Source organism: Chelon labrosus (genome assembly GCF_963514085.1).
Source record: "Chelon labrosus genome assembly, chromosome: 3".
Taxonomy (NCBI): Eukaryota; Metazoa; Chordata; class Actinopteri; order Mugiliformes; family Mugilidae; genus Chelon; species Chelon labrosus.
Window position 1 is genome coordinate 29,279,711 of NC_140339.1, and position 15,128 is coordinate 29,294,838.

Consider the following 15,128-nt stretch of genomic DNA (forward strand, 5'->3'; position numbering starts at 1 on the left):
TTAAAAAGTGTAATTTGAAAGTAACTTGTGTTCCATACTATGAAAATGAAGAATTAGGTTTATACGATCTAGATAATATTCTACAATGAGACAACACAGCAACAGTTGATGCAAAGTGAATAAAGCTGCAGTATGTGAAGTTAATCTATTCTGAGTGCTGTGTCTGTCATGAAACAAGTAACAAAATATGATCATACTACCTCATGTTTGATGGAACATCAATAATTATCTCATTATATTAGTATGAACACATCAACTAAAATGTTTTTTATCTGAGATCTGGTGCAATTTTATATGTTGTTATATGTCCATCTGATTCTTCTGATTCATCCTGATGTTTTGGTAGTTCAAGGTTTTTAAATCTCTCACTTTGGACTTTCTGACTGATGTCGTCATTCAGTGTCAGCACCTTACTGTCACACAAATTATTCACCGCAGCTCACATTTCTTCAAAACCCCCACACGCATAGAATTAAGGACCTCATAAACATGAAACCATGAAAGTGAACCTTTAACATAGAAAGACTGAGTGACTGAATAATTGGATTATGTGTAAAAATAATGTAATGTGATATTTTTCATGCTGAAGCATATTTTCCTCCATATGTCTGTCTTCAATTAATGCCAAAATGAGTGTCTGGAGTGTACCTATGACCTAAATGAGGTCAGACTCTCCCTGGCAGCAACAGATGATGTTAATGTTTAGTGGAGTTCATGACACCTAACTAAGGGAAATAGCATGAGAAGTAAATGTCCAAATCTGTGATGATAATTAAGAAATGCTGTGACAATTCATACTTGATGGCTCTGTCTACTCCAAATAACATTAACGCCTGTTGCATCAGAACCAGTGTTGAGTGGCATCCTCTGTGGAGTCACCTGAGGCAGCCGGTTGTGTTGTTAAAGATCTCTCTCTCGGATGAGTTCAGCGGGATGCTCTTGCACAGGGGAATTAGGACTTTCTCAGTCAGCACTGGCAGAGCATCAACGGACAGCTTCTCCTTCAAGTTGTCTCTGGAGGACAGATTCCACAAGACACCTGCATGGAGCCAGGATAGGGTTTTATCCCCCTGTCTGAATGACACTGTAATACAACAATATAGAGTTGAAGCTGGTCTGACAGAGGAAAACATTTCTACCAGTAATAGTCTTTTGCAGCTCTTCATCCGGTTCACTGAGGACGTTGACAAGAGGCATCAATCCACCGGCATCTATGAGGGCTGTCTTGTTGTCAGCGTTCTCATAGATGAGATTCCGCGTGGCGCCAGTTGCATAACGCTGCACTTCTAGGTTGTCACTGGAGAAAAGGTGCACGAGAGCCGGAATACCATGCAGGGCACGGACCTACATCAGAGACAGAGAATCAGAGTATTTTCTTTGTGTGCCCTCTTTTGGTATCACCACTTCCTTCTACCACATGGCCTCAGTATTTCAGACTGCATCCAGTCACCTCACCTGTCTCCCACACCCACCTCACCTGCTCTCAGTTCCCCTAACTCAACTCACCTTCACACAGACCTGTTTTCCACACCCAGTCTTTGCATAATTGTTTAAACATAATTAGACAAGCACAGCAAATTACACTATATTACCAAAAGTATTCGCTCACCCATTCAAATGATCAGAATCAGGTGTTCTAATCACTTGGCCTGGCCCCAGGTGTATAAATTCAAGCACTCAGGCATGCAGACTGTGAAACAAGACATTTGTGAAAGAATGGGCCGCTCTCAGGAGCTCAGTGAATTCCAGCGTGGAACTGTCATAGGATGCCACTTGTGCAACAAATCCAGTCGTGAAATTTCCTCGCTCCTAAATATTCCACAGTCAACTGTCAGCTCTATTATAACAAAATGGAAGCGTTTGGGAAAAACAGCAACTCAGCCACGAAGTGGTAGGCCACGTAAAGTGACGGAGAGGGGTCAGCGGATGCTGAAGCGCATAGTGCAAAGAGGTCGCCGACTTTCTGCACAGTCAATTGCTACAGAGCTACAAACTTCATGTGACCTTCAGATTAGCCCAAGTACAGTACGCAGAGAGCTTCATGGAATGGGTTTCCATGGCCGAGCAGCTGCAGCCAAGCCACACATCACCAAGTGCAATGCAAGGCGTCGGATGCAATGGTGTAAAGCACGCCGCCACTGGCCTCTAGAGCAGTGGAGACGCGTTCTCTGGAGTGATGAATCACGCTTTACCATCTGGCAATCTGATGGACGAGTCTGGGTTTGGAGGTTGCCAGGAGAACGGTACATTTCAGATTGCATTGTGCCAACTGTGAAATTTGGTGGAGGAGGAATTATGGTATGGGGTTGTTTTTCAGGAGCTGGGCTTGGCCCCTTAGTTCCAGTGAAAGGAACATTGAATGCTTCAGGATACCAAAACATTTTGGACAATTCCATGCTCCCAACCTTGTGGGAACAGTTTGGAGCGGGCCCCTTCCTCTTCCAACATGACTATGCACCAGTGCACAAAGCAAGGTCCATAAAGACGTGGATGACAGAGTCTGGTGTGGATGAACTTGACTGGCCTGCACAGAGTCCTGACCTGAACCCGATAGAACACCTTTGGGATGAATTAGAGCGGAGACTGAGAGCCAGGCCTTCTCGACCAACATCAGTGTGTGACCTCACCAATGCGCTTTTGGAAGAATGGTCAAAAATTCCTATAAACACTCTCCTCAACCTTGTGGACAGTCTTCCCAGAAGAGTTGAAGCTGTAATAGCTGCAAAAGGTGGACCGACATCATATTGAATTCTATGAGTTAGGAATGGGATGGCACTTCAGTTCATAGAATGAGTAAAGGCAGGTGAGCGAATACTTTTGGTAATATAGTGTACATTACAACATAACCAAACACAACTATGTATAAGCTCATACCTGGTTTTTGGCATCGTTGCTATGGTAACATTGGTGCTGTATGTATGCGGCTCCCAGTACTTGTAAGGCAGCATCAGACTCAGACAGATATCTGACAGCTGTAGTCATGTCCAGTCCATGCATCCTACACACACACATACACATCCATCATCAAAAAAACAAAATTAAACATGGGTGCTAGGCGCCGGGTCAGGTTGGCCCACAGTGGCGGCGCGTCTGGCCGCAGCGCCTCAGGACTAACCCTCCATCGACTATACAATTTTGTTGTACAATGTATGATGACAAATAAAACACTTTACCTTTACCTGTATTAAATGGATTACTAAAATCTATCACATTTTTAGTTGCATAGTAATATTGGTGTTGTTTCACAAGTGATTTCTGTCCAATAGTTGTAGGCAGTGACATCTCTACAACAAATTACACACAGACAACTATAGATAAAGCTGATTCAGTCAAATGGTGGTCTGGGTGCGTTAGCCAAACAAATGAATTAATAATATGTCTTACTCTCTCAGTGGGTCATTGCTGTGTATCGATGCTCCATCCAAGACATCCACTCCTTTCCCGACACTCCTCAAACTACGGAGCGAGGCGGCCCGGTGGAGAGGGGCGTACTGACTGGTCCCCATGTTATGACTTGCCCTGGACACACGCTGATGCCCCTGTGTTCCCCAACTCTCTGCTGCGGTATGGATCCCTCTGCCATTCTCCACCCAGCCCTCCTGGCCATAAGCGGAGTTGTGCTGCTGGTAGTGTTGCTGTCTGTTGGCGATGCGGTTGATGGTGCGGTGAGAGGGGCCTTTGTAGGTGTACTGATAAGGAAGCTCCTCCTCTGGCCAGTAGCCCCTTTCTTGGGCCAGTATTCCACTGAGAGTGCGCCTTAGAGTGCCAGCTGGCGGCACAGTAAACTGAACTGAGGCATTCTCTGGATGAACCAGCACAGTGTGAGGAAATGCTTCCTGCTCTCCCTGGCACAATGACTTCGATCGCTTGCTTCTGCTGTGCACCTGGAAGGTCTGGAAGTTACTTTGGACCATGCTGGTGGATTTATGGCTCGCCTTGGAACTGCTGTCCACAGCAGAACGAGAGGAGAACCCAGAGGAGTGAAGGGGTGCTGTGGGCACCTGAGGGGGAGGTGGTGTGGGGAAAATAAGAAGTTAGAAGACACACCAAGGAATCTTTTCTGGATTTCTGATTCTGATTTCTGAAGGCAAATTTTCCTCTCTCAGTATCGCAAATGGAGTTGTTTTCCTAAGCTCAAGAAGAAACGTATAAATTTACACTGGCTAGTTGAAACACATTGATGGTTTGTATTTAGCTTTTCTCCTTACAGTGTTCTAAACTGTGTGTGAGTGTGGAGCATCTGCAGTCTCACTGACATGGAGGCCATTAGACCAAACAATAAACAAAAGGTTAGCAGGTCTTCTGATAAACTAGCTGGTCCATGATAGGGCTACTGGCATTCACTCTGTCATTTACTGGAAGCCTCTGTCCTGCCAGTGTCAGTCACACTAGGTCATTATGGTGGCATGTGAGCAGCAGGGACGGCAGCCTTCTATGCTCCTATGAGCTCATTTCACCAGGGCACATCATGGACCTTGTTCAGGGACATTTTCAGTAGGAGAAATCCGTGGTGTAACGAGTCGGGCATCTCTACACACTGTTATTAGGATCTACTGCCTGGACATGACTGCACCTCTACTGGCCCACTCAGTTCTCCCCTACAGTATGAGGTTTGAAAGAAACAGTTTGGTTACCATAGTGAGCCCTGGTTCTCTGAAAACTGCCCTACCTACCCAGTATTGTGTGGAACCAATACACCTAAGTCAAACTAGCCCTGCCCAAATCTAGCATGGTATTTTTGCTCTCATCTCTACTCATCTCTACAATTCATCTAAATGTCTTTTAGGTATAACTGCGTACTCACAGCCATGATGCGACTGGGTGTTGAGATCATAGATCTGGAACTGAAACCATGAGTGTGGGTATAGCTCTTTGCCTCAGGATGGTTATAATCTAGACAAAGAGAAGAAAGATGACACGTTAGTCTTTTTTTTTTAAATGATGCTATTTTTGCAAAAAGAAAAACAACTATACTCCAAATAACATTTTATTTCATTATGAGCTTTTTATTATCAAAACAGTTATTGTAAGTCAACAGTGCAAAATGAATGAACTTAAACACAACAGATAACTGAAGACAGTAAGCCAGCATATGTTCATATATTGGAAAACAGTTACGTTTTCAAGACATTAGATGAATGGTACGGCTTAGGTTCCAATTAAAGCTGTGTTAGTGTGGTCCATTAATGTGGGTAAAGTGTTTCAATTGTTAGTGTGCGAATGGAAATCTGTGTGTAATGTGGATACAAATGTGTCCATAGTTTTTCAAGTTTACTATCAATATTGGTCTTTTTTTTTTTTTTTACTTATTTTTTTTTTTTTTATATTGATTGCTTTATGGTTACCTTGAAAAATAAATAAAGCGTACATACTATATTTGTAACAACATTGTTACTGATATGTTAGTAAAATGAAGTAAAAATGTTCATATTTCAAGACAAATATGAAGAAAAAAACTGCAGTCAGTAAATGATATATGCACAGTTTATCTCTCATGCAATTTATTGGAGAGACTTTTTTCATTATTTTGGCATAAAACATCAGAATGGGGAAATAAATGTCAATGACAGTTAGAATGTGACAAAATAACTGGTGACAGATGGGCTGATTTGAGTATTTCTGCTGACACAGATTTCCAGGATCAGCAGTGTAGAGTTCACTGTTTTAGAACACATAACTATGTTTACACACACCCTGCCAAGAAACCGTGTGTGTGCGTGTGCTGTGTGTGTGTGTGTGTGTGTGGTTGCCCACACAAACAGAGTGGAGCAGAGTGGAGACAGGTGACGTGAAGAAAAATGTTACACAAGTCGACCACAACTATTTAAAATATAAGACAGATGAACATCCCAGAGATATCAGTGTTTTCCCCGAGAAGCTCTGCTGCTTGCAGCAAGGAAGCTAATCCTGAAGAGAGTGCCAGTAGCTCTCCTGACGATAACATTACAGCTCCACCCCTTGACAAATACAGTTTACCAAATGAAACAAAATATAACGAGACAAAGAAGCATTTTAACCTGGGGAAACACTGAACATGCATCTGTTTATGTTTATCATGTCCTAGCTACTGTCTGTGACATGATACAGCACCATGTCACAAATGTACAAGATCATATATTTAATATTTAATAAGGAAACCCCTTCTTTGAATTATTAATTCATGCACCTGTAAGATCTTGGTTAGGTACACCCTTTATATCCAAACCATTACTGTATATTTACTGTCTATGTGCTCCATTGATGCAAAGGACACAGTTATATCTGTGGACACTCAGATGAATGCACTGGCCAGGCTGGCCAAGTCATAACAGCTGACATTCTGATCAATAGTGGATGGGTTGCGGGTGTGTTAAATAATAACCTGAATAATAAATGAGCATAATATGAGCTAATTCATTCATTCATTCATTCATTCATTCATCTTCTGTAATCGCTTGTTCCTGTGAAGGGTCGCGGGGTCTGCTGGAGCCTATCCCAGCTGTCATCGGGCAAGAGGCAGGGTACAACCTGGACAGGTCATGAGCTAATTACATTCACTAAAACTACAATCCATCCAACAGTAGTCAAAGCATTTCAGCAAAAAGCCAGGACCATCTTTATATATCTGACACGGATTTCATTATTTCAGTAGTATCAAAATATATTCAATATGTCTGTGAAGGTTCTCAGTCATCCAGGTCATGGAACTGAAGAAGCTACTCAGATGAGTGGTGAAACGTCTTCTCTAAAAATCTGCAAGTCCAGTTGTCTTTTTTGAACCTTTTTTGGATAAAATATATTCAAGTTACAGTTATTTCATATATGTGAGTTTGAAGAGCAGACACTTAGCTTTAAGTTGAGAGTCAGCTCTCTAACATGTAGTTCCAGATAGCAAAGGTAATTTGTCACTGGGTGTGAATTTGATTAAAATGCGTGGAATTTGCATTTGGTTTTACCCAGGTAGCGGGACATCCTCAGGTTGTAAAGACAAAACAAATTCAACAGATAGATAGCAAGAGCACTAGGAGTGAATGTATCAACTGCAACATTAAAAGGCTGGATATTCATGGAACACACAGGTGGTGGATGATATTAAGATCTTTTCCACAGAACAGAAAGAATCCTTGACAACATCCCAGCAAGTGAAGAACACTCTCTTGGAGGTAGACTAATCAGTATTTAAATCTACCATGAGGATAAGACTTCAAGAGAACAAATACAGAAGGTTCGCCACAGGATCCACTCATGAAAATAGAAAGACCAGACTAGACTTTGCCAAAAACAACCTGTACAAGAATGACAGGAAGAAACAAGTATGAAGAAGCACTGGGACGGCTCACGATCGAACCACACAATATCATCTATAAAACATAATGGAGGCAGTGTAATGCTGGAGCATGCATGGCTTTCACTGGCACTGGGTCACGCGTGTTAACTGATGATGTGACGGAAGACGGAAGCAACTGGATGAATTCTGAAATGTAGGTTAAACTGTTCAGATTCAGACAAATGAAGAAAAGACGTAATGAACGGTGCTTCACAGTCACCTGATCACAACCTGAAGAAACATGAAGAATTCCATTTGCTGAAGATAAAACTAAACACCACTGCAGCTCATTCCTGGCAAAACACCACTAAAGAGGAAAACCCATTCATTGGTAATGTCCATGGATACCAGACTTCCGCTGCTGTCAATGTCTGCTAAGCTTATTAATAATATGTTAAACACGAACACTTTATTCATGAATTGGTTCATTTGTCCAATTATACCTGAACCCCTGAGAATCAGGGACTGTAAAAATTACAGCGACTCCCAAACAGCCATGTGATACTTTTGTTCACCTCCTTTTAATAAAGCTGACGTAATGAGTATGTTTTGGCAAACAACTACAATAAGAAAAACTGTGTGATTGTCCAAAGATATAGTGAACTGCGGTGTGTGTTAACACTGCGAGACACAACGGTGAGTTACAACGTGAAACATTATATAAGGAGGCTGCTAAGAGTTCAGCAGAGCAAGAATGGGGAAACACAGTCTGAGGCAAATGGCTCGGAGAAAAACAACACACGGCATCCAGTCCAGCAGATGGAAGGAAGGAGGGAGGAAACGCTACTGGGAGGGGAGCTAGGCTGCATGCCTTAACATAAGCATCACCACTTCAGAGATGTAGCCACCCCAAAACACACAGCATATACGCAAGAATATTTTAAATGTGACTGGGATAACTGAGCAGCAGTGGAACCATGGAGGTGACTAAAACCCATTGCATAGTAATAAGTCAGCAGTACAAATAAGCTGTAGGACATGAAAGGATCCAAATGGTGTATGCCTCAGACTGCTACGTTGACATCATTGTAGTCTTGTCAGAGTGCACCAGAACTACTCTCATGCTATTTTCTCCAAGTGAGGAAAATAGAACATATTTAATTAAGTTTATTATCAGCTTGAATAGTTGAAATTCACATACACACTGTACAGTGCAACCTTTTGGACACACCTCCTCATTCATTGTACTCGAAAATACTGAACACATCAAAACCACGAATGAACTAATTAAGCAGTATTTGATCAAGAAGGAGAGGGATGTGTTGAGGCAGAGTCAGACGACCTGGCCTCCTCAGTCACATGACATAAACCCAGATGGTTTGGTAGGAGTTGGATGACAAATTGAAGACAAAGCAGTCAACATGTGCTCAAGTCCTTCATGAAGCTGACTGAGATCATGCCAAGAGTGAGCAAAGCTGTCGTCAAAGCTAACATTCAAAAATATAAAACAGATTCTGGTTTGTTTAATGATTTTCAGTTTACCACATAATTGAATGCGTCCCTGCATAGTTTTGACGTCAAAATAGATTGTCAGTAATTTCTTGCTGGGACATCAAAGGCATCTGTGTCCTTGTACACTTTCAGTGATACATTAGAAAGATGTGCAGTGTGTATAGTCCACATAGTCACAATTCCAGGCGAAGGTGGATGTCATCAGAGGTCAACGCAGATGCTCGCTTAGCTGGGCATTTCAATGGAACAACTTTGATCCTTCTGTTGAAAATGCCAATACAGAATCCAGAGGTGATCAGAAGCTCGGAAACAAGCTCAGTTCTTGGATACCTGTACAAATGAAACCATTTAACACTGCAGAGCAATCCCAGACTCCTACGAAGACAAGGACACAGGCTTATATCAAAATAAGTGACTGTCTTTAATGCATGCTAGCTATCTACCACGGGAAATAAGCAAAAATCTGAATGAACTGGGCATTGTCACAGCTGGCTAGGTAGGGGCACCCACACTCGTATGTGGAACGTGACATTCAGCTTATAATGTCCACATTCAAGTCTAAACCCTGTGAAAAACAATCATAAAAGTTACGTTGTTCTAGAACCACTGGATGCAGCGACAAGTGATGGATAACTCACCACTAAGTAACTTAGATATTTAAGTGATTTCTAGTACTTGTGTGCTGTCACTAAAAGCTGACTTTCTTCGAATGCTAATGCACTATTATCTTTTATTTCCTTAGCTTAAAACACTAAACTAATATTAAAATATGGTGGTACAGACCTTTGGGCACTCTTATTACTTAGTTTTAATTGTCTGCCACTTTGTAGATATCACATATTGAACTGATATCCAACTAATTATAAATGTGTATTTGTAATTGTTCCCCTACCAGAATAAAAAAAGGTTATATAGATGTGCATAAATGTGAAATAAACTAGTAATCACATGTACGTCAGGTAAAACAACAGGAGCATGACTGTGTAACTGGCTGCTGCTATTGTGTTGGATTCAGAGTTTGACCTTAACCGTACTCATGTCCTTATGATCTAGCAAATAATCCCACAACACTAATTGATCAAAATGGACCATAGTCTTCACAACCTTTCACAGCGTATGACAGGTATGATGGGAAGCTTGTATCCCACTTGGTGACCCATAGGCCATTCCAAAATAGATTCTGATAACATCCTGCGAAGAGGAGATTAGAAAGGAATGTTCCGCAGACAAGGAGGTCAGTGGGCTTACGCAGGGTGGTTTTTTTTTCTTCTTCAACGTTTCAAAGATCCCTTCCATCTGTTTCCTTTGCTTTCATTTTCATGGGCTAGATCCAGATTGTGCTTCATTCAGACCACAGTGAATTCAGACTGAAATGTTTGTAAATGAGTGTGTGAAAGTCAAGCTGTTATTCTAATATTCTCAGCAACTTCAACTGGAGCAACTTCATCACAGCTGCCTGATGTTGAGATTTATGGGAGTCACAAATATCAGTCAGAATTTCACACAGCTAGCTTCCAGGACTGTCAAATGCTTTCCATATTTATACTGAGGTGTCCTCCACTCTAACCAATTTCCATGGGAGGGGGGGCTTTGATTACCTTTAATCAATCACTATTCAACAATATATCTGACTGAATCTACACTGATCATTCATAACATTAGGACCACCTTCCTTCCTAATATTGTGTAGGTCTCCCTTGTACCTCCAAAACAGTTGTGACAGCGTGTCCTGTGGTGTCTGGCAACAGAATATCGTTAGCAGGGGCCTTTGGGTCCTGTGGGGTGGGGGTGCCTGGTCTGGTCTAGGTGGGTGCTACATGTCTAAGTAACATCCACATGAATGCCAGTTCTAAAAGTTTCCCAGCAGAACACTGGATTGTCACAAGATGGTCAATGTTATTCACTTCTCTTGTCAGTGGTTTTAATGATGTGGCTGATCTGTGTGGCACTAATGCACAGCCAGTTCAGGGTTTTAGGAGTATAATGCAATGGAGCAATGTAAAAACAAACAATACAAAAATACATTTTTGAATCCAGGGGGTTCTTCTTCTGTTGTTATTACTCTTCCTTGGTTCCAGCACACACCTTGCCAACAGCTTCAAGCGTTACCTCTGCCCATGGCACTGACTGGCTAATGATCACATGGCACTTAGTGGACCAATTCGTTTATCAAAAGAGAAGCCTCCATGAACACTAAGAAGCATTAGCATTCCAGTCTGCTACACTCTCTGGTTTTGCAAGGCTTCACACTGCAGCAGGACAATGACCTGAAACACACTTCAATGCTTTGAAGAACTATGTGAAGACCAAGGAGTGCTAACTGTCACGGGCTTTTCTCAGCGGTCATCTGACCTCAACCCCACTGAACATTTATGAGGAGACTTGACTGAGGATGCCTATCATTCTTTCTCATCACAAGTAGATCTGTGGAGGTGGAGGACTGTCAAACTGTGCAGGGATTACATGAGTTTTCAGGTTTTGCACAAACTTGTGGAGTCCATGCCAGCTTTCATGTGTGCAGTGATTAAAAAGGGGTGAAATCAAACGCATTCCACATATTCAAAACATAGTGGTTTTCCTTTAATACCAACAAATACATTTAAATAATACCTGGGCCCTGTGTCATTTGATACACACTGCCGTATGTATACAGTTTAAATAGTCTTTCATATAGTTGAGGAAACTTAGCTGTCCCACATTGCGTTTACTTGCTGTTTTTTGCAGAGCTCCTAAACATCAGAGTGGGGTTAACCAAAAAGTCTAGAGAGGGGAGGAAAGGGCTCTGTCTTGCATTCCATCAGTGCTTCACACAGACAGTTCCACTTAAATCACACTGCTCCTTTATATGAGACAGAGCAACACATGGGCAGAAAAGATTAAGGCTTTGCCCAAATATTCAGAGATTAAGCCAGGTAATGGACATTTCATTGGTATATATCTAAAACAGGAGATTCAGTTTTATCGGATATCTATCTATCTATATATATATACATATATATATATACACACCTGTATATGGGCATAAAGAGTTTTATTAAATAATTTTACTAATGAAAAAAAGATCTGACATGAGCTTTCAAACTATATCCTGAATACCTTGTGGGCGAAACTGAGGCCCTGTTGTCTTATCAGAGCAAAGAAAGCGTAGTAGTAGGAGGAGGACAGATTTCTCCTCCCCTCCCCTCCCTTTTTTTGAAAAGGCAGTCCATTATGCAGTCTGGCCTGCAAAGACTCGAATGCGAAACCATCTGAGCTCAGCAAGTTAACTACATGTCCACATGCCTACAATATGAGATCTTATTCGCTTAAATATAACTTTAATTAAAATACTTTAATAAAAAGGAATGTCAGTCCTTGTTTAACACGTGAACATTTACGGTATAACTGGAAACCAGTGGGTCAGGGATGTCCAGATTGCATGGAAAGACAGTGGGAAAAAACAGGAAATGACCAGGATATTACACACTCACAGGTTCAGCACCAAACGTGCATCTGGTGAACAATAGTTGATTACAAACAACTATTCTGGTCTCTACATGCATTACTTTTGGTTTCCATTTAAATTTAATGTGATTCACATTTTCTTGAATGCATCTTTGTTCAACACATGAAGAAAAGGAATGACTGTACATTGTCAAACTGGCTACATTCTGTTCTTAGGGTTTCTTAGTAGTAGATGTAGGTTATTGCATGTGCCTTAATACATCTGTATAGCATTCCTCCCCCTATCTCCATCCCTCATGTGCACTTTGGTCACACTTCTTTTAACTTCAGCTTGTTATGGGGTTATTTAGTTGACAAGCCCAGTGGTGAGAAAACCACTGATCAGGTTTGCTTTATCACACTGGGGGGGTTGGAGTCTGTTTTTGTTAAAACAATGGAATATTTCTTTTTTCAAACTTTCCTACTTATTATTGGCCATGTGCCAGAAGTTTAAAGGCTTATCACTTACAGTAAGCATGAACAATTGTTCACTGGTTACATTCCCTACAGTGAGTGATGAAACTAAAACATTATCTTCTCTGTGTCGTGGGTCAGTCATATTTATGATTGCTTCTGTTTCACTCTCTTTCAGCCTATCCGTCCATCCATCCATCCATCCATCCACACAGGAACATCTCTGCATGTCGGCTTGGTGCATCAGTTTCAACAGCTTACAAAATGATGATGTAGCCAGCAGGACTAACTTTGGGTATTCAGAGATACTTGTGTTTTTCTGGTTCTATGCTTCAGTAGATTCATCTTGTAAGCTAAGCCACATCTGATTAATATTTACTTCTCTATGAACAATTAGGCATTAATTGAGTGGATAGTTAATAGGCCACTGACAATGGCAACATGTGAACATGAATATACAGTCACCTGCCAGTTCATTAAATACACTAGTGAAAAATATTGCAGTCCTACACTAAATCCTCCTTCTTTAATGTTCTAATGTTCAGTTTATGTTGAAACACCATCAGAAAGGTGGTCATTCAACTGGATGATCATTTTGGAGGACGTAGTTTCTGGTGCTGTTAACCCGTATTGAATTAAGTGTTTCTGTTATTTAGCCCAGCTCACAGACACATCTGCCCTTTCGTTCACACAAGCACACTGGCACTGGGAGACACTCTGGGTTCAGTGTCTTGCTCAAGGACCCATTGACATGTGGTCAGCATAAAGGGGATCGGACCGCTAACCTGGTTCGTGGACGACCCGGTCTGCCTGCAGAGCCACAGCCGCCCCGGGGTTGTCAAAATAATAGAAACGTGTGCCAATACAAGACAATACAATTCAACCGTACCACAAACCACCGCCTCCACAGTGGAAACAGTGGAATCAACAACTCTCTCATTTATTTGAAACTAATGCTGAATACCATAACATTCATAAAGATACTATTTAGTGCAGCACTGTTAGGATGCAGTTGTTTGTACTACTGTAGGTAGCCTCGACATATTGAACCAGGCAAGTGTGTGTAAAATTATATGAGCAAACATTTTATTTAGACTTTTTAGTGGCCAGACAATGTTCTGTATCTGCTGAATGCATAAACAACAATATATTAGAGGATACAGCTGTACTGTGTATTTGCTGACATACACACCACAACTGTAATAAGATGATAACTCTATTGTTTTGTGCACCACTTCTGCCTCCCTGCCAAAGAGGTCAACACATCATCAGTGCAGCTTTAAGCTTTTATTAGAACTGACTGACTCAGATATAGTTGTCATCAGCAGACAAACTTTTGATCAATCAGTTTACATTTACTATGTACAATGACTATTACCCTCTAATAGGGTCAAGAGTTAAGACAGTTGCCTTCTACATAAAGTACTTTAACCATCCCTCTGACTGACTGAGCAACAGTGACCGATCCATGGTATTATTGATGCAACATGTAGATGGGACCCAACCCTTCAGCGTCCAGTGGCTCACCTGTTGATCCGAGCCTCGAATCATCCAGTCTGGTCAAGGAGGAGGACTTCCTCTCAGCCAGCCGCATCCGGACCTGCTCCCGCACCCTCCTAGCTCTGGCCATCGGGTCCGGTGACAAGTCGTCCGAGGGGAGCGCATAGGCGGTGCAGGAGGAGTTGGGCTGCAGGGCGGATAGAAAACAGCCCTCCGCCATTACTACATTCATACTCACAATTAGGAAAAAGAAACTATTCCAACCAGGGAAAGAAAAAAACTAGGGGGAACAGTAAGTCCAACAGCGGGGAGCTTTTCCAGTGAGCTGCTCTGTCGTCTCAGTGTCCGCTACGAAATGGAGATCCGTCAGCAGCCCGAGCGTCTGTAGGCGGGACCTAACGGGTCGGGGGGGGGGGTCAAACTAAATCCACCTGCTGTCAAGACGACCGTCTCAGAGTTACCTTCATGGACAGCTCATTTTCAACAGCAATAGTACTTTTTGATAGAAACTTCTATCCGGATTACAACACCTAAACATATGCTGTAGGGTCCTTGCCAGGTGCTTTAAGGTATGTTCAGTGAATTTACAATTCAACATCTCCTTAGCAGCAATAATCCTAAATGATCCTGCTGTTTGGTATTATAGCTACAGCCTAACTCAGGAGTCAGGGGTCACGATGTGAAGGAATTTGGAGTGAAACAGCTTTTGATCAGCGACATGCTCATGATGCTGTGATGTACTAAAGTCTGCTGGACACTGCTGGATGTGTGGCTTTGATGACTCCCAGTGGTATGACAGGCAAATAACCTGTACACTGCTGCACACACTGCACCTTCAGTCCACATGTCAGCTAGATTTTGTTTGTTGTTCCACAACAGATGGAATACCAGTTTGCAATAAATAGTTCAGTAGGAGGAACTAAAGCATGGATACTGCTACTGTAGGCTCATGACAGCCAGTAAGTACAAGTCA

General features: G+C 41.9%; 1 protein-coding gene across 1 annotated transcript in view; it reads right to left on the reverse strand.

Moving 5' to 3' along the window:
- The window catches only part of LOC311486025 (plakophilin-3-like), a 30,981-nt gene extending 16,485 nt beyond the window's left edge, over positions 1-14,496 (reverse strand). The window contains exons 1-6 of the mRNA XM_084541771.1: positions 14,183-14,496; positions 4,805-4,893; positions 3,385-4,001; positions 2,875-2,998; positions 1,140-1,344; positions 880-1,039 (exon numbers count right to left, since the gene is read on the reverse strand). Coding sequence (XP_084397897.1) covers positions 880-1,039; positions 1,140-1,344; positions 2,875-2,998; positions 3,385-4,001; positions 4,805-4,893; positions 14,183-14,387 — 1,400 coding nt within the window. The 5' untranslated portion in view covers positions 14,388-14,496. The remainder of the gene's footprint in view (positions 1-879; positions 1,040-1,139; positions 1,345-2,874; positions 2,999-3,384; positions 4,002-4,804; positions 4,894-14,182) is intronic.
- Positions 14,497-15,128: the final 632 nt, after the last annotated feature.